Here is a 25,322-nt window from a genome sequence, read left to right as displayed (position 1 = left end):
TCCCTCTGACCCTACCCCCTCTCATGCACTCTCTCTCTCTCTCAAATAAATAAATAAAATCTTTAAAATAAATAAATAAAAGAATCAGAATGTTACAAAGCAAAGCAGATGACAGTCACAGTATGTATTCAGTGCTCCCTTTGTCCCCGATCATTGGGTCTCCCGTGGTCGTGGGGCAGTGTCCGGGTGTCACTGCTTTCAGGGGGTTCAGAAACTTCTTTTCGGTGACAAGACAACCCTCGAAAAGTTCAGTAAGAACATCAAGATTTTAATACCGCAAGACAGATGCAGAAGCTGTGTCACGAGGCAGAACATGAGTAATCACCAAGCGGGTGGTATACGTACGCGGTTCAGAGCAGGAGCGCTGCCTTCGGGAAGCCGGGAACTTCTTGGGGGCTGATTAACTCTTCGAAGCCTGCACATCCGTGCTTCTCAGAATGCAGTCCCCGGGCCATTTCCCTGCAGATCCCCTGGGGTATTTATCTAAATACAGGCTGCCAGACCTGCCCTTTAGCCTCATTTGGTGAGTCTGGGGTGAGGCCTCCACGTGTGCACCTGCCGCTGCCCGGCTGGCAGTGGGGCTCCAAAGCCTGTGACTGACTGTCGTAAGTGTTCTCCACGCAGCTGAACGGGCACAAGCCTCAGGATGTGTATGTTTATAATTGAGAGCATACATGAGAGCATATTTTTTTAAGCAAAAATCCACCAGTTTTTAAAAGGCATCTTTTAGTCAGAGCTTACTGTGGGTGGATTGTGTCCCCCTAGAAATTCCTACGTTGAAGCCCTTACCTCCCGTGTTACTGTATTTGGAGATAGGGCTTTTAGGGAGTGATTCGGGTGAAATGAGGCTGTCAGGGTAGAGTCTTACCCCAGTAGGATTGGTGGCCTTGCAAGAAAAGAAGGAGAGCTCTGTCTCTCCACACGTACACACACATGCTAAGGCAAGACCCAGTGAGCACACAGCAAGAGGGTGGCCGACTGCAGGCTGGGAAGAGCGTTCTCACCAGAACATGATCATGCCTGCACCCTGATCCCAGACTTCACCCTCCAGAATGGAGACAGAAATTTCTGTTCATAAGCCACCCAGTCTGTGGCGTTGTGTTATAGCAGCCCAAATGGATTAAGACATAAGTCAAGAACAACAACAAATGGCATGACATACAGCAACTGTGAAAAATCCTGGGTTAGCGGACAGATCAGGAGCTGAGTGGACAGCACGTTACTGCATTTCCTCAGGCTGGTGAGCTGGCTCTATGTTCACAAGCACACAGAAGCTTTCTGTGCGTTTACATCCTTGCATGACTCATGGCCAAGCGTCTTTGGACTAAGTGACTCCTCAAGTAATGTAAAGCACTGCTCAGGGCGTGTGAAGTAAGCCTTTTTATTTGATCAAACGCAGGTGCACACCACCCCGGCTTGCTGTCCTCATGGGTCGTGCCTTCTGATGGGGAAGTTAAGAAGAGGGTGATGTGGGTCTCAGACAGCCTGCTTCCAGGGAGCGTGGCGAGCTGTTTCTGCCTCCAGGGCCCTTGGACAGGTCCCTGTTCACAGATGTCCCTTCCATATGTTCAGAAACACTAGAGATGAGTTTATCTTAGCAAACTCATCCTTTCAAATGTAAACAGCCCTTTTGAATGATAAAGTCCCTCAAATTCCATAAATGATTTCATTGCAGTTGGACAATTGGGCTTTTTTATAACCTGATGAGGTTCTTGGAGTCTTGAGGGAATGAGGCTTTTGTCAGCAAAACAAAGTGGTTTTGAAGATGGGCTACCCTACAGTGAGGGCAGAGCAGGGTTTGGGGAGTGAAGGGATGTGGGGGGTGGGAGGAAGGCAATAAAGGAGAAGGGATGTCAGGGAAAGTGTCAGACGTGACCTTCATCTGTCGTGCAGTTTCGTGATGGCCCAGCCTCTGTGCGCACCGTCTTCTGCCGTAGGGCCTCTGACCTTCTGCCCAGTGACCAACGGTGAAGCTCGAGCGGCTTCTGTACAAACACCCCCAGCAGAGCCCAGGGCTGCCACGGACAGGCCTCCTGCACAGGCCTGCCTTCCAGCCACTGCTCAGAGCAGACCAGCATAAATGTCTGGGAGTCCCTGCAATGGACCTGACCCGGTCAGGTATCTAGTCCAGAGCAGGCCTGGAACCGGCAGGGGCCTTGGCAGGCCCCAGGTCAGAAACAGGATCTTGCGGGGGTAGGGGGGGAGGGGGTCCCTGAGTCAGCAAGCCCCTCGCTCAGCCTGGGTGCCCTAGTTGCCTGCAAACCCGTATGAACCCAGATGGATGGTTGTTGTGCTGGGAGGTTCCCGCTTTTTGCGCAGTAAACACTGCTAGACTATTTTGTACATTCCAGAGACACTGAAATTCCATGCCCACTCTGATAACAGAAGTTAATTGCCTCCTTTTGCTTAGAAAATTGTTACAGCATAAAAACGTAAAAGGGAAACCATGCTCTGGTCCTTTTCTCTTTCAACCTGTGAACTTAAAATGCTGGCCTATAGAGTCAGTCTGCCCTGTAGTTTCCAGGGCTAACGATCCTCATTAGGGTCTTACTGATAGCACTTTCCAGAACCTGCTGGTTGTGTCTCACCAGATGAAATCTACGGAAACAGCTTGATCTCCTCCATGCTGGACAGCTGCAACTGCTCGGACTCCAGTGACGTGGAACTGAGTGACGACTGGGCTGCCAAGAAATCCCCCAAAATCTCCCGCGCTAGCAAGTCACCCAAACTCCCAAGGTAAGCTCACTCCCCAGGGCTGGTCTTCCTTGTTTGTGTCTCTGGGGATGGCTCTGTTGTGTCTGCAGCAGGACCCCATTGAAGCCGACACCAGAAGAGCCCCGCAAGAGGGCTTCCCCTGCCTTTCATCAGGAAGGTCTGCCAGCGATAATTAGAGCTTTCCTTTCTTCTCCCCTTTGGGTAGACAAATCCACCCATGGGAAGTTTGCTAAGTCCTCAGAACTCAGGGTTAGTACTGACAGTGGGCGGCACAGGGTGGCAGAAGCTCCCTGGCCCACTTGGTGGTTCTTCCAGTTCCAGAAAAGTAATGAGAAGGGTTTACAGTGAGTGTAACGTATGCATTGAACAGAATGCCCAGTTTAAATACCTTCTAATGCTGTAATTGGAAATAAATCGTAACTAAATAATCTCACATGCCAAAGGTTTGTCCTAAAGAGTGGCAGAAAGCTAAGAGTAGATAGAAGGGCCTGTTGTGTCCTAGGTAAGAGATCCTCTGATCCTGGCTCCACTCCCAAAGGCCGTATGACCTCGGGGTATAACCTTGAATAAACCCATGACCCGGATGCCAGTGTCCTTTATCTGTGGAAGGTAGAGGGTGGGCCAGATCTTCACTAAGCTGTCTTTAGCTCTAAAATTCTGTGATGCTGTGCAAAACTAAGATATAATTTATGTACAGATACCTGTCTGCCCAGATCTCAAAGACATAATTTCCTGTGCAGTTGATAAAGCAGAATATTTACCACCCAGTTGAAGGTAACATTTCCATCCTCCTGTAAAAGTTTCTCGTGTCCCTTCCCCAGAGTAATCACTGTTCTGACTTCTGTCACCACAGAGGAGTTTGACTTGTTCTTGAATTTCATATGAATGGCATCAAACAGTATATACTCCTTTTTTTTATTTGACTTTTTTTTTTTTGCTCAACATAATGACTGAGATTCATTCGTGTCGTGTGTATCAGTGGTTTTTCTTTTTTGCTCTGTGGTTACCATTAGAATGGATATACTACAATTTGTTTATTCCTTTTACCAATTGGTTGATCTTTGATAATTTCCAGTTCGGGGCTATTACAAATCAAACCATCATACACATTCTTATACAACACTTTGTATGGACACATGCACTCATTAATCTCGGGTATACACTTAGGAGGGGAGTTGCCGGGTCCTGGCACACGTTTATCGGAAACTGCCAATAAACATATTCCACCCAGTATTCCAGCGTGCCCACGCTGTTCTGAGTTCCTGCCCGGTAGCATGTGAGGCTTCTTGCTCTCGCCCACAGTTGCAGTGTCATTGTTAGAAGATACTCTTTATCCATTCTGGTGGGCATGTATCAACATCTCTAGTGATTGTTGCTGCTAACCAGTTTTTCATATGCTTAGTGGCCATTTGGAGCTCTTCTTTTGTGAAGTGTCTGTTAAGTCTTTTGCCCATTTTTTATTGAGTTGTTTTTCTTTCATCAAATTTTAAGAGTCTTTATGTGTATTCTGGCTATGAGTCTTTGGCAGAGATACGGAGTGCCACGTATGTGGTGGCCTAACGCAATATGAATTTCTTCTTTCATGATTAGTGCTTTTCGTGTCCTGTTTAGGAAATCTTTGTCTACCCTTAGGTCATAAAGACATTCTTCTGTTCTTTCCAGAAACTTTGTAGTTTTAGCTTTCATACTTCAATCTCAGATTAATTTTTGTGCATGCTGTGAGTCATCAATCAATTTGATTGATTTTTTTCATCTTTATTCTAAGCTTGTTAAAATCTCAAATAAAATTATGAACTTTCCTACACTACTACAGTGTTTCAGCTTTTCCCATTAATTAAGGGAGAACATTTAACACATAAGCAACCAAATCTTTCACCTGTAAATGTCCTTTTAAAGTTCGTGGATGTGGCGGTCTCTGCAGCTGGTCATCATTCCTTCCGTCTTTCCCTGTGTTGGATCCTCCTGCGTGCCACAGCCGGACTAATTGTCCTCATACAGAGTTTTCACCAGCTCGGTCCCCCTGTCCAGCCAAGCTTTGGGAGCCCTCGCTATCGTATCAAGTTCTCAAGCAGTATATGTGAGGCTCAGGGCTTTTCTCTCATTGACTGCCATTGACCTTAACTTACTTGTTTTTATAGCACTCTCTGTGGGGTAGACTGGCATTAACACCTGTGTCCCTGTGTTACAAACAGAAGAACTGAAGGCCAGAGATAGAATGTAGGATCAGAAGATCCACAGATTTGATTTAAATATGATAGCTGGTGAAAGGCTAGATAAATCTGTTGAAATCTTAACATTGTAGTAGGAGTTGTAAAATCACTGTGGCCTTAGGGTGAAAAATGGCTCTTCCCACCTGCTAGTTTCCCACATGCAGAAGTCATGTGGATGTTTCTAAACTTAACTATTAGTCCATAGAAAGCAAACCACATTTAATTCTCTGAGGTTCCTTACAAATGAATCATTTTGTCTAATCTCACCATATTTTTTTAAGATTTTATTTATTTATTTGAGAGGGGGAGAGAGCGAGAAAGCATAAGCAGGGGGAGTGGGAGAAGGAGAAGCAAGCTCCCCGCGGAGCAGGGAGCCCAATGTGAAACTCAATCCCAGGACCCTGAGATCATGAACTGAGCTGAAGGCAGATGCTTAACGACTGAGCCACCCAGGTGCCCCTGATCTTACCATATTTTTTAAGTATATATTATTCGATATATATATATTTCTTCTTTCTTCTTTCTTCATATTCACAAGGCAAGAGCAGACGGGAGAGGCTTGGGTAAAGGGGCCTGGCCCCTGGGAACGTGGCGCCCCTGGTGGCCGCCAGAGCGCAAAGGGAGAAGGCCACGGTAGTGGGCGCCTCTCCCACATGTGAGGCCTGACCCTCCTGGCCTTGTCTCCACAGGATCAACATTGAGGCCCGGAAGTCTCCCAAGCTGTCCCGGGCCGCTCAGGAGATGTCCAGGTCTCCCCGGTTGCCGATGCGCAAGCCCTCCATTGGCTCGCCCAGTCTGACACGAAGAGAGTTTCCCTTTGAAGACATCACTCAGGTAGCACCTGGGGTCCAGGGCGGGCCCGTGTTTCTGATGCTCCCCTGCCTGTCTTCCCTCCTCAGTGTGTGCCTGACGGGGACTGAGCCCTGGGCACATCACACCTGCACTTGCCACCCCAGTCTCCATGCCTCTCACTGCCGTTCCAGACACTGGGCATGGAGAACCAGAGCCCTGTTGGCCTTCCTCCCCACCCCTGCCCTCAGGGAGGCCCCAGGACCTCCTTCCCACCTCAGACACTCCCCTGTTGCCACGCGAGTCTTTTCACAGCTTGAGACCTATCCACGCTTCTCCCCTCTGCTCCCTTAAGCCACTTGTGGACTCTTGGTGTCCACAGGAGCCAGTCCCTGGTGGCAGCCCCACAATCTGGCGCTGCCTGCCTCTCTGTCCCGGTCCCCCTCGATGCCCTCCAGGTGCCACAGCCTCGCTGTTGACTGGCCTCCTTCTGCGTTTGTGCCTTTGCCATGCCTGGGTCACCGGGGCCACCTGGGCGCACCCCCCACCCCCAGTCTCCTCCTCTTGCTTCTGCCAGCACGCTTCCGGATAGAACTCATCACGAAGGCTTCCTTCCCCAGCTCAGCCACAGCAATCCCAAAGCATCTTGTTTGAAACTCCCGTATAACATTCCTCAGTGACTGCCTTGTCTGCAAATAATCGTAAGCCTATATCCTCCATTGGGTTATAAGCTCTTTGAGGAGCTGCATTTTATTCGTCTTTATTACTGCTGTTCACACACATATACACACGTGGCTTAAGCATACTGATCATTTTTAAAAAAATTTTTTAGTTGAACAAGGAAACAGATAACTGGGTCGTTTGGGGACATACTGGCATCAGTGCACCTGGTGTTTCCAGGAGAAATATCGAGGGTAAAAATGGATTCAGAGCTAGGTATACCCTCTCTAGTTCAGTGACTAGAGGGAAAGGAGAGGTAAAGAAAAACGTGCCCAGAGCACCTTTGTGGCCTAAAACCTACGCGCGTGCGGACACACTGGGACACATCTGCTCCTCACCCCCCACCTGCAAATCTCAGCTCGGTGAGCCACCACTCAGAAACACATGCCTGACATGTTCTCGTTAGCTTCTGGTCTTAAAAAGGGTAGAATGATACAGAGAATGAGTATTTCAAGCAGTGCCCACCTGTGACCTTTTTAAGCAAAAATGTTAACATTCTTAGTTCCTAAGTGATCAATAGAAAATACGAAAATAGATGGTGATTTTTCTTTTTTCCTCTTTTTTCCCCCTCCCACAGCACAACTATCTTGCTCAGGTCACGTCTAATATCTGGGGAACCAAGTTTAAGATTGTGGGCTTGGCTGCTTTCCTGCCAACCAACCTCGGTGCAGGTAAGAACCCTGTCCTTTTCTCTGCCCGCTCTCCCAGCTGAAACAGACTAAACTGACTGACAATTGAAATGAGCGCTTACAGCACCAGAAGATTAGCATGTACTTTATTTACCTCTAAACTTTGATTCTATCCACTGCGGGAGTTCGAGCTGGTCAGCCACCGGTCGCTAGCGGGGACAGCTGTGGAGACACAGCTGGGCCTAACAAAAAATGAGAATAACAGTAATAATTTGGGAATTTCTGCTTACCTCAGGAAAGAGCATTAAACAAAAGAAAGTTGATCCTGATTTTAACCTACCGTGAAACCTAAATTCAGATTCATTGTTTTTAACCAATTTTGTCTCCTCCAAATATTTGAGTCGCCATCCAGGCATTGTTTTAAATGTCCCTGTTGATCAAATATAAAACCTGAGCATGTAAAGAAACGGTGTGGAAGTTCCCTAAATCTCTGTCCTGATCATGAAGTTGAAAGTCAGGAAGACAAGAATCCAGTCCTGAGGAAGGGCAGTGTTCTATTCCGACCTGACCCATGTCACCCCTGTCTCCTGGGTTGCCTGAGATCCCCCTGAGCTTGGCACTCTGCTTATCACAACTATTTTTACTAAATTAGAATTCTGATCGCAAATGAGGCTTTTAAAAAATACATTTATCCTATCCCAGTTCATTCCAGAAAAACATTTAAGTCTAGGACAGGTTTTTGACATTTGAAAAGTGTGGTTCTGTAGACAGACCACTTGGCAGAGTGATTACGCCAGACGGAGAAGTTGCCATTAGGGAAGCCAGAGCGTGGCTGGGATGGCCCGTGGTGTGCGGAAGGGAGACAAAGGCCCGCTTTCCCACTCTCCCCTGCCTTCTGATGGCAGGGACACCGCAGCCGCATTGCTCTTCCTGTGACCTTGCCGGTGCCTTCGCTGTCCTCGTGCGCGTCTCTGTTAACAGTGCTTCCCTCCTCCCCTCCAGTAATCTATAAAACCAGCCTCCTGCATCTCCAGCCGCGGCAGATGACCATCTATCTCCCAGAGGTTCGGAAGATTTCCATGGACTATGTTAATTTACCTGTCTTCAACCCAAATGTTTTCAGTGAAGACGAGGATGATTTACCAGGTGTGTTCTTAGGGGGTCGTGACGGGGGCAGAGCAGTAACTAGTGGAGGATCACAACGTGTCAGCCCATGCCCGCTGCCTTGGCTTGGAAAAGCTTAACTTCCTCAGCTGGTAGGTGTGGTGGCACATCACAGGAGAAAGGTCATACTGTCACTGGTTTGGGGAGGAGGGGAGCTGCCAGAGCAAGGACGGTGTATATAGGTGACCGTGACACCTCAGGTCCACAGGGCATTCTGCCATCTTGTTTTATCTTCACAGTAGTCCTTAGTCACGTGCCCAGCTAGAGAAGTTAACAGGACTGATGAGAACTCCACAAAATCAGAACTGGCTCTCGTTGGCCCTCATCCTTTCAGCCCCTGCTGAGAGAGCAGCGTCACTCCCATGGTCCTGTGGTGCCCACAGAGCCCAGTGTCTCAAAGCCGCCCCGTCTCCAGGACAGAAAGCCTTCACGTTCAGACATCTCTTGCCCAGTGTGCAATGCACTTCTCAGTGCACAGAAGCGCCTGGTCTGAGTTAAAGGTGAATTCCAGCACAAGCTTTTAAAATCCCAGTTTCCAAATTTTCAAGTATCTGTAGCATCTTAAATTAATTTAAGTGTTTTCTAGGGGGAGGGGATCCTATTTTGATTAACAGAGTAGAATGATTTCTAAGTAGTCTGCCAGTTATTTCCCTATAACTCTTTTCAAAAATATCTACCTGTAATTTTATAAATATGAAGACTCCTCTACTTAGAACCAAGCAGGGTTCTGAATGTCTCTGGTTTCTGAGCCAGAGGAATCCTACATGGGCCACTGGTGATTCTAGAACAGAAGGGGCTATGGTCTGTACCATGGGACAGGGAAGGACACGCAGGCCAGCTCAGGCTCTGAGCTTGGGGGGATGGTTTACCTTCTCTTATCCCAGTTACTTACCTTCTTCACAGGTTTTTACCTGCAAAATCATTTGTACAGTACTTTCTGACAGTAGCCGTTTTTGGTTTTCCGATGGTTATAGCAGGTGGTGTAGACTGTCGAAGTCCTAATGGGCAAGGTTTTGCAACCACATAAACTTGCAGTTTGGTGAAGCCTCACACACCTGAGCCTTAGAGCACACCCCCTGCAATTTCAGAATCGTGGATTTAGAAGTATCTTTTTACACTTTCCAAATAACGCCCTCCCTGTGCTCCTGGAAAGTGACTAATAAGCTCCCCCTAAGGCTCAGCCCTTGCTGCGGCTCTTCCTGACTGGGCTTCCCAGTCCGAGCGGGGCGGGGGGGGGGGGGGGGCATTTTGTCTCAGGGCTTTCAGTTAATGCTGGTGACAGAGAGACTCTTCTCTTTAACAGGGAAGATACCTGCCCTCAGTACTTCATGCAGATGAGTGAACATCTGGAGGAGGGATCAGAACAGAAATAATAAAAAAACTTGAGATGGGACCCAGATTCATGCAGCCGCGAGATAGTTACGTCTCCCTAGAGGGCCCCAGGGAAGGGGGAGTCTGACTGGAACCAAGGGTGGGCTTGACTTTTTTTTTTTTTTAAAGATTTATTTATTTATTTGAGAGAGAGAGAGCATGAGTAGGGAGCGGCAGAGGGAGAGGGAGAAGCAGGCTCCCCACTGAGCGGGGAGCCTGATGCGAGGCTCGATCCCAGGACCCTGGGATCATGACCCGAGCCGAAGGCAGACGCTTAACGACTGAGCCCCCCAGGGGCCCCGGGCTTAACTTTTGATGAACTAGCTAGCTGCCTTCATTCTGTAGTTCTAGTAAACTGGAAGACAGCCTTTACAATTAGCTAGTTAAATCCTGTGTCTTGCTCATATACTAGTTGCCACATAGCACTTAAAGGCCCAAATAAGCAAACTTGCCAGGGCTCGATGGTACTTTAGACAGGCAGTATAAAACATGGTTCTGAGCACCTGCCTGTGGCGTGGAGATCATTGCTCACATTCATGCCTCATTAAATTCCCTCTTTGTACAAATAGGATATAGTTTTACAGAGGTACAGTGCTGTACCTTACATAGTGTTTGAAATGCTGAAAAGCAGATAAATTTTAGGAAATGATCCTTCCCTAATAATGCTTATTTGCTGGAAGATCTTTTCATTGGTGTCTCCACTACATTTTACATGGTTCTTTTCACAGAGACTTAATTTACGTACGAGTTTCACATACACATCTGCTACATAACACTTCCCATATTAACCAGTCCATAATTGTGGATAAACCTACTCAGGACCCTAGGCATTATGAGTGCTCAGTGGAGTGTCATGCTCTATACCATAGTTCTCTTCTTGCGCAAAAGAGTGGGCCGTTTTATGAATTCATGGTAAAACATCTTTAAATATTAGAAAATGAAAATAAAAATTAAAAAAAAAAACATTGTTATGACCCATGGTACCATTTAGGTACCAAGTTCGGAAGATTCGAAAGTATATTCATTGAAAAGCTTTGCCTTTGTCCTTCCAGAAACCTTAGAGAGACTGTGTATATAACTTGTGTGAAAGTTCTAGCTTCCCCAGGCAAACTCATCTCCGTCTACAGCAATTGCATTTTGTAGCAAAAGGACTAGATGAGTTGATTAGTCTCTGTATCGCTTATTCTGACCCAGTTTCACGGCACTGTTCTGAAGCAGTTCCTTTTTCTCTTTTCCTTCCAGTGACGGGAGCTTCTGGTGTGCCCGAGAACAGCCCGCCGTGCACGGTGAATATCCCTATTGCACCCATCCACAGCTCGGCCCAGGCTATGTCCCCCACTCAGAGCATAGGCTTGGTGCAGTCCCTGCTGGCCAACCAGAACGTGCAGCTGGATGTCCTGACCAGTCAGACCACGGCAGTGGGGACATCGGAGCACGGAAGTGACAGTGCCTCCCAGTACCCGGTCTCCAGCCGTTACTCCAGCCCTGGACAAGTGATCTTCGGAGGTGTGGAGATGGGCCGCGTCATCCCGAACCCTGCTCAGCTGTCCCTGCCTCCGTCCGCGCAGGGGGCGGTCCAGCTTTCGGTGGTGGACCACGGAGACCGGGACCATGACCACCTGCAGAAGTCGGCCAAGGCCCTGCGGCCAGTGCCGCAGCTGGCTGCCGAAGGGGACGCAGTGGTGTTCAGTGCCCCACAGGAGGTCCAGGTGGCGAAGATGAACCCCCCACCCCCCTACCCGGGAACCATCCCTGCTGCCCCCACCACGGCAGCGCCGCCGCCCCCGCTGCCGCCCCCGCAGCCCCCGGTGGACACGTGCCTGAAGAAGGGCGATTTCCCGCTGTACCCCACAGCGGCACATTACCAGACGCCCCTGGGCTATGAGAGGATCACCACCTTTGACAGCAGTGGCAACGTGGAGGAGGTATGCCGGCCTCGGACGCGGATGCTCTGCTCCCAGAACACCTACACCCTCCCCGGTCCGGGCAGTTCGGCCACGCTGAGGCTCACCGCCACCGAGAAGAAGGTCCCCCAGCCCTGCACCAGTGCGACCCTGAACCGCCTGACGGTCCCACGCTACTCCATCCCGACGGGAGACCCACCCCCGTACCCCGAAATCGCCGGCCCGCTCGTGCCCGGACGCGGCGCAGCCCAGAGGCCCGACAGTCTCATCCACGCCACGCTGCGCAGGAACAACCGCGAGGTGGCGCTCAAGGCGGCGCAGCTGGCCGAGCCCCCGCGGGCCCCGCCGCAGCACCCGCCCAAGCCCAAGGGCGCGGCGCAGTTCCCGGCGCGGCCCCCGCCAGCCCTGTACACCTGCAGCCAGTGCAGCGGCGGGGGGGCGGGGGGGCGGCCCGAGCCGGGCGCCGGGGGTGTGGGCGGCGCGCAGCCAGGCTCGGGCCTGGCGCACGCCTCCAGCACCTCCCCGCTGACCTCCCAGTCGTCCTACAGCCTCCTGAGCCCGCCCGACGGCGCCCGCGAGCGCGCCGACTACGTGAACTCGGCCTTCACCGAGGATGAGGCGCTGGCCCAGCACTGTCAGGTGGAGAAGCCCCTGAGGCACCCCGCGCTGCCCGAAGCTGCTGTGGCCATCAAACGGCCACCCCCTTACCAGTGGGACCCCGTGCTGGGGGAGGACATTTGGGTTCCTCAGGAAAGGACAGCACAGACTGCAGTGCCCAACCCCCTGAAACTGCCCCCTCTTATAGTAGGTCAGAGCCAGCACCTGGACGTGTCCCGAGTGCCCTTCGTCTCCCCGAAGTCTCCGGCCAGTCCTACTGCCACTTTCCAAACAGGCTATGGGATGGGAATGCCATATCCAGGAAGCTATAACACACCCCCTTTGCCAGGAGTGCAGACTCCCTGCTCCCCAAAAGATGCCCTGTCCCCCACACCATTTGCACCACAGGAGTCCGCAGTGGTTCTGCAGCCTGCCTACCCACCCAGCCTCTCGTACTGCACCCTGCCCCCCATGTATCCGGGAAGCAGCACCTGCTCGAGTTTACAGCTGCCACCTATCGCCTTGCACCCCTGGAGTTCCTATAGCCCTTGCCCGCCCGTGCAAAGCCCCCAGGGCACTCTCCCCCCCAAGGCACACCTGGTGGTAGAGAAGCCCCTCGTGTCTCCACCGCCGACCGACCTCCAAAGCCACTTGGGTACTGAGGTGATGGTAGAGACCACAGACAACTTCCAAGAAGTCCTCTCCCTGACGGAGAGCCCAGTCCCCCAGCGGACAGAGAAGTTCGGCAAGAAGAACCGGAAACGCCTGGACAGCCGAGCAGAGGAGGGAAATGTTCAGGCCATCACGGAGGGCAGAGTGAAGAAGGAGGCACGGACTTTGAGTGACTTTAATTCCCTGATCTCCAGCCCCCGCCTGGGGAGAGAGAAGAAGAAAGTAAAGAGTCAGAAAGACCCACTGAAGTCAAAGAAATTGAACAAGACGAATGAGTTCCAGGACAGCTCGGAGAGCGAGCCCGAGCTGTTCATCAGCGGGGACGAGCTGATGAACCAGAGCCAGGGCAGCAAGAAGGGCTGGAAGAGCAAGCGGAGCCTGAGGACGGCCAGCGAGCTGGAAGAGTTCAAGTGCCGGAAAGCCAGCGAGAAGGAGGATGGGCGGCTGGGCAGCCAGGGCTTTGTGTACGTCATGGCCAACAAGCAGCCTCTGTGGAACGAAGCCACCCAGGTGTACCAGCTAGACTTCGGGGGGCGGGTGACCCAGGAGTCGGCCAAAAACTTCCAGATTGAGCTGGAGGGGCGGCAGGTAAGCAAGCTTGTCCCGGGGCATGGCCAGAATTGCTGCGTTCTGGTCTTGACTGGTCCGGGGGTCCGGGGAGTGGGAGGCGAAAACCTGGTGAAGGCTATCCGTGCTTTGGCCTGCCAGGAGCCAAATGAGAAATACAGAAAACAACTGCTGTCTCTTAAGTGGGGCTGATCGTGGTTGTACTTTACGGTGTGCCCATTGCTCGCTTTTATTTACTTATCATCAGAGCAACACATGTACTGATTTTTCAAAGTCAGAGGATTCTGCGAGATCCAGGAGGAGAACTAGCAGGCCCTTCCCTGCCCAGCCCCCGGCCTGCTCAGACCCAGCTCTGGTTCTTCTGGTATTTGACACTGTATTTGTAAAGAGTGTGTTCCCACTTCTGTTTATTGATTTTTCAGTTTTTCACATCATGCATTGACTTCTTCCTGAGGAATGGGACGGTTAATTTTCTTCACCCCCACCACCATACGTACACACATGTGAACTTCCCCCTTTTCTTACTTTACGTAGTCATTGGTTATCTTATTATGCCAATATGTTTGATTTATAGCTGAGCCACAGGTTATGGCTTAATTATATTTCCTTTTTTATTGTCTAGTTTTTCTTTCCCTAGACATAATAATTAGCCAGTGTTTGTTTGCTTATTTCTGTGTATTTATGACTAAGTCATTTCCTGATTCTCTGGTATGATGTAAATCCTCTCTCCATACATTACACACTGGGCGATTTGTCAGTTCTTCCTGCTACAACCTCAAAGGGTAGCTCTAACCCCGCTGCATAGCTGTCGTTCTGGGAACACACCTCTTCGCCTTGCATATTTAAACCTCATTTTCATTAATTCACTCAACAAATATTTACTGAGCACCTGCTGTATGCCTGGCAATCCTCTGAGCCAGGAGTCAGCAAACGGTGGCCCACAGACCAGTCCGACCTGCTGCCTCTTTTTATAAATAACGTTTTATGGGAACACAGCCATGCGTGTCCACTTAAATATTGGCTAAGGCTGCTTTTGTCCTACAACGGGGTTAGAGTTGTGGCAAAGACCCTGTGAGCTACAAAGCCTAAAACATTTATCATCAGCCCTTCACAGAGAGTTTGCCAGCCTTGCTCCAAGTGCTGAAACTAGAGCCCTGAGGAAAATTAGAGACTAAGCCCCTGTCCTTGTGGAGTTTACCAAAAATGGAAGAAAGACCATAAACAAATAAGTATATCATGTTATGTGGTAATATAATGTGGTCACAGTAAGTACTGAAATGACAAAGGAAGGCAAGCTCGAGAGATTGAGCACCAGCGGAAGGAGGTGGACTGCATTTTATCCCTCTCTGAGCAGTGACATTTGACCATGACAAATGATGTCCCTCTTAACCCTTTATTAGCCTATAGACCCTTCCTTTTACTTTTTTGTTCTCCTTTCTGTTTCCTTGGTGAGGAAACCACTTTATTTGACCTGTGGAGCTTTCCACACTCTGAAATTTTGCTCGTCATCTTCCCACTGCATTTTTTTTTAAAAGATTTTATTTATTTGTTTGAGAGAGAGAGAGAGAAACAGCATGATAGGGGAGAGGGTCAGGGGGAGAAGCAGGCTCCCTGATGAGCAGGGAGCCCGGTGTGGTACTTGATCCTCGGACTCTGGGATCATGACCTGAGCCTGAGGCAGTCGCTTAACCCACTGAGCCACCCAGGCGCCCCCCGCCCCCACTGCATGTTTAACATGTTCCCTCCCCCTCTTTATTTCTGACAAACTCCTGGTGAGATCAAGAAGCTTGACCAGGGTGCCCCACTGCCGCCGAACCACTTGCCCGCCGCCCATTCAGCGCGTCAGTAGGCGAGAGCCCGGTAGTGGGTGCGGAGCCTGTGGCCGTTCCCACGGCCTCCTTCTCCTCCCCTTGCCCCTCGCCCCCATCCCATACCCCGTTCCCCATCCCGGCTCCGTCACCCCCCACCCCCCCACATGCAGGACGAGAATGCCCTGCCCGGAACAACCTGGCAGCGCGCTGCCTAGATGGCTTTGGTCATGGTCCAGCGGTCGCCTACCCCCAGCACCACCTGCAGCCCTTGCACCTCTGGCTCTCTTTGGAAGACAGTGAATCAGCAGTGTTACTTTGCTGCGAATGTGAAGAATCGGATATCTTTAGTGGTTCCAATGCTCGTTTGCAGAGATACCATTTCACTGGACAACATACACAAATGTAAAAAGGAAAAAAGTGAAAATTTGTTGCTAAGGAGATGTGAGTTTTATTAATGACCAGTTAGCCAACAGCAAACAGCTGTCCCACCACAGTTGAGGATTATTTGAATTGTTTCTGCATCACCTCTGCTGCATAGTAGAGCAATTACTGATTAGGGCACCTAGTCAAAGAATGGGATAAAAGTGTTGCCGGTAGCAAAAAACATAGTTTCACCATGAAGGGTATTCCTATTTTTCCCTTTGGAGGGAGTCTGATCTAAACGATTAAATTTTGTTTGTTAAAAAAAAAGCAAAAAACAAAAAAACTTTTATCAGAGTCACCTTGGTCGGCAGACCTGTCTCCTTGGGCTGGGCTGTCCCCTTCCCTCAGGAGCCACCCAGACATGGTTGTGTTTCCCACCTTGTGTTCTTTTCATGTCTTCGCTTCTCTGCCCACTCCACCCCCACCCCAGGTGATGCAGTTTGGAAGGATCGATGGCAACGCGTACATTCTGGACTTCCAGTACCCCTTCTCAGCCGTGCAGGCCTTCGCCGTTGCCCTGGCCAACGTGACTCAGCGCCTGAAGTGAGAAGACTGGTATGGGGCAGAGAGAGAGAGGCAAAGGAGCCTTTTCAGAGAGGTCTCCTCAGCGCTGCTCGAGGAGTCGCCCGGGGACCGGAAGACAAGAGCAAAACTGGAAGACTCTGTCAGGCCCAGGAGAGGGGACTGACCATTAATTGTTGTCGTTTGTTTGGGCTTTTATAATCCTTTTATTGTTTCTCTTTCTTCTTTCTTTTTAAACAAAAAGAGATTGCAGAAGAGTGGTATTTGGAAGCAAAGGGTGCAAGGCACCCGGTGTTCCTTTAGGAAACACAATTGCCGTGGTAATGTCCTACTGTGTTTGCTTCTGTCAGCTGCCAAGACAAGGGGCCCTCAGAAGGAAGGTAGGCTGCCTTCCCACCTGCTGTTCTTTTTAGACTAGGGAGTGTGCATTAGCTCCATTCTCCACACATCTAGCTTTATTACTCCTTATCATAACCACTAGTGTGAAAACTAAAAACTCTTTAAAAAGACAACCAAAAGTCCTGAAGGTACAGGTTCTTGTAGGGGGACGTTGAATTCACACACGTCCTGTTACTCCCTCAGAGTGACGGATTAATGGAGGGTGTCCCGGCAGGAGCACGGGGTTTGACTCATGGGAGCGGGCTGTGTACAGTTTGGGCTGTGCTGACACGAGAGGAAGGCGCGCCTGCACACGGACGCGTGGGGGGTGTACGCGGTGGCACTTGAATAGTACAGGGGCTCTGCTCCTTTCTGAAGAACGTCTGCATTGAAGACCCCACCAGTTTTAGAACGTGTCAGAATTCCATCGGTTCGGTGAGGCTTGCCTTCGGGAGAAGGGGAGAGACGAAATGGAGCGGTCCTGGTGCGTGGTGGGTAGCGACCTGGCCTGCTGAAAAGCAACCTTTGCCCCTTCCCCCTTCTGTGGCAGAAGACATTCTCCTTCCCAATAGATAAGTGTACCACACTTTTCTCTCTCTAAAAATGCTGAGCACACTGATCTGGAAGCACGCCTTTCTTCTTCTCAGCCGCATTAAAATTTAGTTGACTAGAGATGTTTCCTAATAGTTTAGAAATGTAACAAAATTGTAAGCATTTGCCAGGGTATTAAAAGATAGAGATATAGTCATCTCTTTGAAAAAAGTCCCACAGTTGTATCTAGGAGGGAAAAAAACGTTCCTTATTAACTGTACAGACTGTTGGATAAACCACTGGGAACACATTAGTAAAATTATAGTACTTAAGATAGCTGGTTAATTACCAAAAAGAAGAAAATCCAGAAATCCCCTGAGATTATCTTTCCCCTCCACCTCCTCCTTAGGGGACACTTTGGGCAGGGTCAGCCCTGATAGCAAAACCCAGGTCACTGTTGTCAGTTACTCAAACCTGTGATTTTTTTTGGGCGGGAGCACAGGAACTGTGTACTGGCAGAGAGTCCTCAATCTGGATTTTGTTTGGAGCAGACAAATGAAAGACACTGTAGAAAAGTCTTTTGAAAGTATGTATTTTTACATTCCTTGTTTTGGTTTAAAAACTAGAAAAGAAACTGGCCATTCCTTCCCCACAGCCAGACGACATCACTCACCATTCTCTCCAAACCCTGAAGAAACACAGATGAGGACATCTCCCAGCTAACATCCAAGTTTTCCATCTTATATTTTAAAATATTGAACCTGATTCTTTGTGGGTAAATTCTTTGAGAAAGAATTTAGCAATGTATTCAGAATTATATAATTCTTTTATAGGAGTTTCTGTAGCTTGGTAAGATGTTTCAATGCTTATTATTAGTTGTGCAATAATGGTTATGGTCTATTTCTAAAATAATTTAAGTGCAGTTCCCCTGTTTTGTTGTCCAAGAGATTATTTATCTTGCTTTAATAGTGTTCTTAGGAATTATTTTGTAACTATGTACTGGTGAGTTATGCCCATTTTATTTATTTAGAAAAATAGTGTGTTTGTAATGAGTTATTTGGTAGCAGCATATTTTGCTGCGAGAAATAAAGAGGATATGATAGAAGGTTTTTTTGCTGGACAATTTGTAACTTTCCTAATTGGGAAAAAATTCCTATTAGTCCTTTAAAGGTGATCTTTTTTTTTTTTTTTTTACGTTCTTTGGTATTGATTATATACAAAGGAGTCGATTTCTTTGAGATGACATATCCTAAAATAATATTGCCCCCTCTTTTGAACATTTTATTTTTAATTAAAAATGTGCTATGAAATGAAAAGAGGAATGAGAGCAGCAAAGGAAGGCCTTATTGTTAGTAAGTAGTGTCCACCTTCCAGATTCTCGGATTGGTTCTTAAGACACAGAGACCATGAAAAAATACATTTTAGAACTTTTCTTACTAAGAGCAAATATAGGGAGAAATCCTTGGAATAAAAACTGCAGATACATTTGTGAAGAGAAAGTGAGTATTTGTAGCGAATAATTGAACTTTCTCAATTCTGGGCTCACTCCCCAAAAGGCCTGTTCCGCACATGAAGGCAGAGGCCTGGTTCGGGGAGGTTTGCAGACCTGAGGGACAGCAGGTGCCCAGCTCTGTACTCTGGCCCAAAGGAGGAAACGAGCTCATGCAGCTCATACTTCCAGGTCTTCGGCGCTCGTGATGCAGTGTCTCTGAAGTTGACGGTGATGGTTCCACTTATTTTAAAATCGTTTTCATTCAGTCTCAATTTATTAAATACTACTAAAGTCAGTACTTTAAACAGCAGAATTCTATGTGCTTCATGTTTATTAATAGCAACTTATGAATATTAAGATACCTCATTGAATCTCTACATTTAAAACCATCAGCCCAGTCAACTCCGTAAAGAATCCATGCCTTTTCAAGGGAAGCAGTGTATTAACAAACATAAAAACCAATTTTAAATTTGTTTCAACTCTAAACCTCATCAAACCAAAGGCACAGATTTGTGTACAGTATATCCACTGAATGTATACCCTAAGAAAAGTTGGTGCCAAGGAAGCAGGAAAATGTCGAGGCTCTGATGGCAGCGTAAGTCAGGGTTTTGCTGGTTAGTCTTTTTCCCCCGTGTCCCTCGCTCCCCAGTTGAGTGTCCCATGAGGCCAGGCAAAAACATGTATGTTCATCTTGTAATCCTGTCGACCCTGGGAGCAGGCCTGCTCTGCCACGAAGTTGGAGGGTGACCTTGGGCTTCCATTTGTGCATCTGTAAAATGAAAGGGACAACCTGGCCTGGACAAAATTCTCAACTGTCCAGCTCAAACAGCCTGAGGGCTCAAAATGTGACCGTGTCCTCATTCCACTGTGCAAACTTGGAAGGTATGTTTCAAAATCATTGCCTTTTTATAGAGAAGTATTTCTTTTCCGGCATTAATGAGCTATCTCGTGAATGTAAACCCGTGCATTTAAAATAACCTTTAGCAGGTTCACCTCTAGAAACAAATGCTTTTGGAATGGTGTCTGTTCTCCTAAAAATCACACAAAAGCACCAGTTTCAGCGGGAGCCTCCCCATGCGTGTGCTCTGCTCGGTGGACGCCCTGGAGAACCAGCCCTAAAATAAGTCACCATGTGCCCCCACAAACCATAGAGTGGGTTGAAAAAAGAACCAAGGAGTCTGTGCCCAGGCTGGTTGGAATTCTTGAGTGTCTTCTGCAGTGTTCACTATCTGCAAGTTGAAAAGATTTTTGAAAGGAACCCATCGTGTCCCTGTGTGGGCCACCCATCCCTTGGCCAAGTGCATAGTTGTGAACAAAGTGAGTTGAGACAAAATGTGTCAAAACTGTTCTTTGAGTTCCTGGGATTTTGTCATGGCACACAACTCAGATCTCGTCACCGTCTGTATTCCCTTAGCTCCGGCTGAGGGAAGCTCTGAAGGGTTGTGGCTTATTTTGTTTTCATTTATTTGGCTTTGTGCAATTTCCTTGTAACTTGTACCAATATTTTCTGTTTACAAGTTCTTTTAAAAGGGAGGGGTAGTGTTCTAAGATCTCGTTGTTTGTTGTAGATAAATTTTTTTCCGTGTTGTAGAAAAGCATGGGTTATGCGTTTGACTGAAAAAGGCACTGTATTATTTACCAAAGGGGTATTGTTTTTGCATTTGTTTATAAATGCGTTATTTTGGTACTGTAAATTTGGACATAATTTCTGAGTTTATTACTACTGGCGTTTTCTTTTTCTTTTCTTTCTTTCTTTCTTTCTTTCTTTCTTTCTTTCCGTCTTTTTTAACTGTAAGTGCACGATGCAGGTGCACAGGTCCCAGACCAAACCAGACCACCAGCATGTTCTTATCCAGACCTTGGGAGTAGCACGCTGCTGTGTGCGCCGCAGCCCCAGCCGTGCTGCTTTGTTTCTCAGTTCCAGCACCCTGCTTTGTTTTACTTTCCAAGCAAGATCTGTTGAGATTCCCACTTGCATTCTAACGAGCTCACCCTTATTTGCCTCTCTTCTGATGTATTTTGTGTATTAGATTGTGTGGGAGGTATTCTAGAAGGCGTTAATGGTTTGCATTCAAAATGACGTGGTTTGTCCAGATTATTTTCTGTCTTTATTATTGAGATGGATTTATCTCATTTTTTTCTTGATGATTTGAAGTTGTAAAAGTTGTCCAGCTATTGCTTAATAAAATTTTGCAGATCAAAAAAAAAAAAAATTGCTTGTGTGCAGAATTGAGGTGTGGGTCTTGAGTCCTCTGAGGAAGCATCACCACTCTCCACGGGCATGAGCCAGCGTCCTCCCGGTTGTCCCTTGGAGCCCTGGGTTACTGCCAGTGCCGCCTGGACACCCTGGGATTCCTACCCCCATCACTGTTTTTGAGAGGTCAGGGTTGTCCTGTCTTTTTGATGAGTTTGTTTTGTTTTTCTTGTTTTCTAAAGAGGACCAGTTCAGGATGCATCTGGCCTAGCACCTACGAGATCAGAGATGTTAGATACACTGACACCTTCTTTGTTACTTCGTAGGAAGCAATAAAACCAGGTTTTGAGCAACTCCGCTCTCAGTGCTAACATAACTGTTAATTGTTGTTTTTCCTGATGAGTCTTCATGCACTTCCTTGCTCTGATCTAGAGTTCCCTCTGACCTCTCTCTGAGGGAGGCAGGGACTCGGAGGCCATAGGATGCTCATCTGTAAACACTTTAGTTCACATGCACATTTACACAGCTACCCTTTTGGTTTTCTCAGAGATAAAAGTAGATGTGATCGCTCAGACTTTAGAAGACAACCAAAACCACTGTCACCTCTCATGCATTAAGTTTCAAAACAATCACAGGACTACAGACTTGCGATTTAAATAGTAGTAGTCCTACAGCACTAAATGACCTGAACTATGTCTAAGAATCAAAATTTATTTCGTTGTATTATGAAAGGTTGTGAACTTCAAGTTAATATTCATTCTGTCTTCATTACTTAAACCAGGTAGCAAGGAGCCCTGGCCAAAAACAATCTCCCTCTTTCCCTCCCCTCACAAAAACAAGGGACCCAGACCCTGACATCCATGCTGTACCTGGGTCTGTGCTAAGGACCCATGTGTAGGATTGCCTTCTCCAGCAGCCCCATGGCAGCTTTGGGGCCATTCGGTGTGAGTCAGTGTCTCCAGAGTGATTTACTTCTAAAGCTCTGGTAAGAAAATGTTGTAAAGCCCTTCAACTTACTTTGAGAAGGAGGCATTCTCTGTTTATCCTTGCATTCAGTGTTCTTTTCCTGGCATCATTAAAAGAATAGGGGATTGGCTCAGTTGTCCTCCTCTAGCCCCAAAAACTCGTTGCGGAGAAATGACTGCTTCATGGAGATCGCATCCCACTGCTCCAAGAATGCACAGCTAAATCTCTAAATTCCACTATAAAGTAGATGTCTTTTGCCTTCCTTTCAGAAGAAAACGGAAGCGTTAAAAGGCTGAAATAACTTCTGGATTCCATAGACAAAAACCAATTAGGAAATAGAATCCACGATTTCTGGGTCACATTAATGAACAGACCTAGTTTATGCCCAGCTTCTACTCTGGTGTTTTGTGATAATTTGCCTGTAATGAGCTATGAGCTACTGACGGTTTTCTGCAAAAACAGGCTGCATAGGTGGGCAGCCCTCACCCATCAGGCGGTGAGCTCATCCTCCCACCAGCTGAGAGTCTTCGAGCACATGCAGCTCTAGGCTCTATCACTTACGGGGGTCGGGGGGGGCGTCACAAAGGAGCAGGTCTATGCGGATTTGTTCCTCTGCCTATGTTAGAAACATTCTGCTCAGTGCACTATTTCGTATCCGAAACCGCCATCCACGTGAAGGACAGGGTTGTTTCTTAAAGTTCTGTTAGACTGATAGCTTTGAATAATAGAGGGTGCCCCAGTGTAGAAGCAGGACTCCAGCAGGAAACTGGATGTCAGGTGTAAAAATACTTTGACCTCATCCCTTCTGTTTCCTCTTTCTGGATCTGCTTTCAGGTCCCATTGCTCTACAAGGAGAGGGTTCTCTGTGCTTTAGGGGACGTCCAAGCCACCCCCCTCGACTCATGGGTGCCTTCAGTGCAGCTTCGAGACTTGTTCCTAGTTTAATGAATTTATTAAACCTCAGCCACCTCTCAGGATGCTGTCCAAATACTTTGCAAAGCACTTTTTAGCATATGAAATACATTCTTTTTCCCAAAGTGTTTGGAATCAGCAATTCAGATACCCCATTTGCCATTTAGTTTCTGCGCTATTCTGGACCCTTTCTCAGCGCAGTGGTTCTGCAGCATTTTCAGTGCATGCATGCCTGCAGCCCCTCACCCCCCGACAAGATGGGGGGAGCTTGGACGATAAAGGCTGGCCCCATAGCAGGACCTCAAACTACTACTGAGGTTGCCTTCTCAGTCGTGCCGGCCACTTCAACCACGGGGATGTGGAGAGAAGCCCGCACTTTCTCTTTCCACTTTTCTCCAAAATAGAGGATGGCCAGTGCTGACTCCCTTCCCCATCGTGTGCAGGGAACCAAGGGTCACCGTGTCTCCTTTAGGTTTGGCCTCCATTCAAATGGTCTGTGATTTCTCCTTTCTCACGAATTAACTCAGCGTTTCCTGCCTCCCCAGGTGTCATCTTGAAGGTCTTCTCTGAACCACCTATCAAAATCTAACACTTCACCCAGTAGGGGGTACAGCCCCTGTCATTAAAAGGAGAAATCCTTTCATCTCTGTTCTTTTCATGTCTAGTATCATGGAGCCAGGACTCCACCAGTATTATATTTTCTTTCCCCAGCTAAAAGGCGAGCAGCCCAGACATCACGGTACTTGAGTTGCAAACATGTGATGGACTCCTGTAAGAAGGATTGTCTCTGAGAACTCATTTCTTTCTGTGCTTGAGCCGTACGGGGTCCTCCGAGTCCTGCTTCCCTCGAGTACCTGCGTGGACTGCAATAGGCCCTGAAGTCCTAGGATTGTGGTTTCTTACCAGTATGAGGTTTAACTTCTTTAAACCCTGAGAGAAAACATTCCTCTGACAGGAAGAGACCGTCTCCATTCATTCCACTGGAATGACCAGTGCCAACCAAGTCCTCACGTCCAGCAGCGTGGAAGTCTTCCTAGCACCACTTGGTTCATTTGCTGACCCTGGATCCCAAGCCAGTTGGGAAGGGAATTTGCTCTAAAAGCTGCATAGCATTCAATTTACAAGCTCTTGGGATCTCTGTCCCCACTTAGGCCATGTGGGGTTAGCCTTCCTTCTGTCCCATCAGCAACACCCTAGTGGGTCTCGCCGCTGCTTTCAGGGCTTCCCACCCATGGGAGGAGCTCAGAAACTCTTTTCCAACCCACACTTCCAGCAGGTGCTGAACTCCTGGGAGACTGAGGGAGAGTGGGTCTGACAGACTTTTGAGGGGATCAGCCAGATTTGTCCACAAACCATTCCCAGACGGCAATGTCCCCAGGAAACCATTGGACCAGAGCCCAGTCCAATGACCCGCTCAGCACCTGGGCTGTGGCTCACTGGGTGGATTTTGCCTGCCAGTGGCCAGAAGCAGTGAAGGCGAAACTCTGCAGCCACCCGGCCTCCCTCGAGGGCTGAGACAGCGGCCCAGGATGCTGGCTCCGCTAACCCAGCGATCTCGGCTCTTCGTGTTGTATTTTTCATGGTGTGGGTCTCTTGAGATTGTGCTTGGAAAATGTGATTCATCATTCTGAAATAAAGAACTAGTAAGCTTGGATTCAAAAACATAACTTCTAAAAACCAGCCAGATTGGTACAGATGAGTGCATCTGTACCAGGAGACTTTTATATGGAATCTGGTACTTTTTTATGTTCTCAGTACACTGTATAGATAACAGCTAAAAATAATTAGCTAAAGTCTTCTAGCTACACGGCACAACACAAGAATACAGGGCTATACGTGTAATAACCCAAAATAAAGCAAAGGTAAAAATGACACCAGCAACCCGGCTCCATTAAACAGCAAGTTCTGCAAGCCACCGTGGTAATGTATGCCCTTGTGATGTCATAATTCCCTCTTCGTCAACCCTTTGTGGGCAGGTTTGGTCCCAGTTAAGAGGTGGGGAAATCCCAGGTAGAAATCCTAAGCAACTTTGCTCAAAGCCAGGCGGGGTTGAAAGAGAGCCAGGAGCAAATCTCAGAGCAGCCAAACCCCAGTTCCTCCTGGAAGCCTCCTGTGAGCTTTATAAATGACAGAACACGTACTGAGTCCTGGTGAGTGGAAGCCAGTGCCCGGCGTGGAAACCCGCCCTTCCAGGAAAATAGATGCCATACCCCCACCCAGGGCAGGGCTGCATGCTGTCCCCGACGGCTGCCTTCAGCTCCCTTCATCCTTTGCAGTCAGCCTTCCAGGAGGGATATGATGCTCCAAACGTGTGTTCATCTTGTCCAGACCCCTGACCTGCATATCAGTTCATTCAAGAGGAAGTAAAAAGGAACTCAGTCAAAATTAAAAGAAGAGAGGCCAACTCTTCAGTTGAGCTGACTTTTCACCAGGGAACCTGAGCTGCCAGCAAGAAAGATCCGTCTGGACTTGGGGGAGATTGACATAGGGGACAGGGAGGTCACCAACAGAGTGGTTGAAAAGGGATCTGGTCAAAGAGAAGAACTAGAAAGAAGAGTATCCTCAGAATTTTCCACATCAGCCACCCTCCCGAGGGAAGGAGAGAATTGATCTCCAAACCTCCCCCGGGGGCAGAGCAGACAACTGCAGGGGAGAGGGGCCCGACCCAAACCGTCCTGCGCAGGGGTCTCCTGGATCCAGACTTCCTCCTCCTCCTCCACTTCCTCCTCCCCACAGGAGTGGTAAAGTGCTCTGC

The 25,322-nt window shown here is 48.3% G+C and overlaps 1 protein-coding gene across 1 annotated transcript in view; it reads left to right on the top strand.

Moving 5' to 3' along the window:
- Positions 1-20,663, top strand: part of TULP4 (TUB like protein 4) — a 232,735-nt gene extending 212,072 nt beyond the window's left edge. Inside the window, exons 11-16 of the mRNA XM_088023816.1 lie at positions 2,592-2,736; positions 5,615-5,759; positions 7,012-7,105; positions 8,066-8,209; positions 10,841-13,359; positions 16,003-20,663. Of these exons, the coding sequence (XP_087879942.1) occupies positions 2,592-2,736; positions 5,615-5,759; positions 7,012-7,105; positions 8,066-8,209; positions 10,841-13,359; positions 16,003-16,119 (3,164 nt within the window). The 3' untranslated portion in view covers positions 16,120-20,663. The remainder of the gene's footprint in view (positions 1-2,591; positions 2,737-5,614; positions 5,760-7,011; positions 7,106-8,065; positions 8,210-10,840; positions 13,360-16,002) is intronic.
- The last annotated feature ends 4,659 nt before the right edge of the window (positions 20,664-25,322 follow it).

The sequence above is a fragment of the Eumetopias jubatus genome, unplaced genomic scaffold (genome assembly GCF_037043125.1).
Source record: "Eumetopias jubatus isolate StellerSeaLion01/CBP00866 unplaced genomic scaffold, mEumJub1_p1.0 scaffold_6, whole genome shotgun sequence".
Classification (NCBI taxonomy): Eukaryota; Metazoa; Chordata; class Mammalia; order Carnivora; family Otariidae; genus Eumetopias; species Eumetopias jubatus.
Note: the sequence above shows the minus strand (reverse complement) of the source record. Positions and strands in the feature narration are given on the sequence as shown.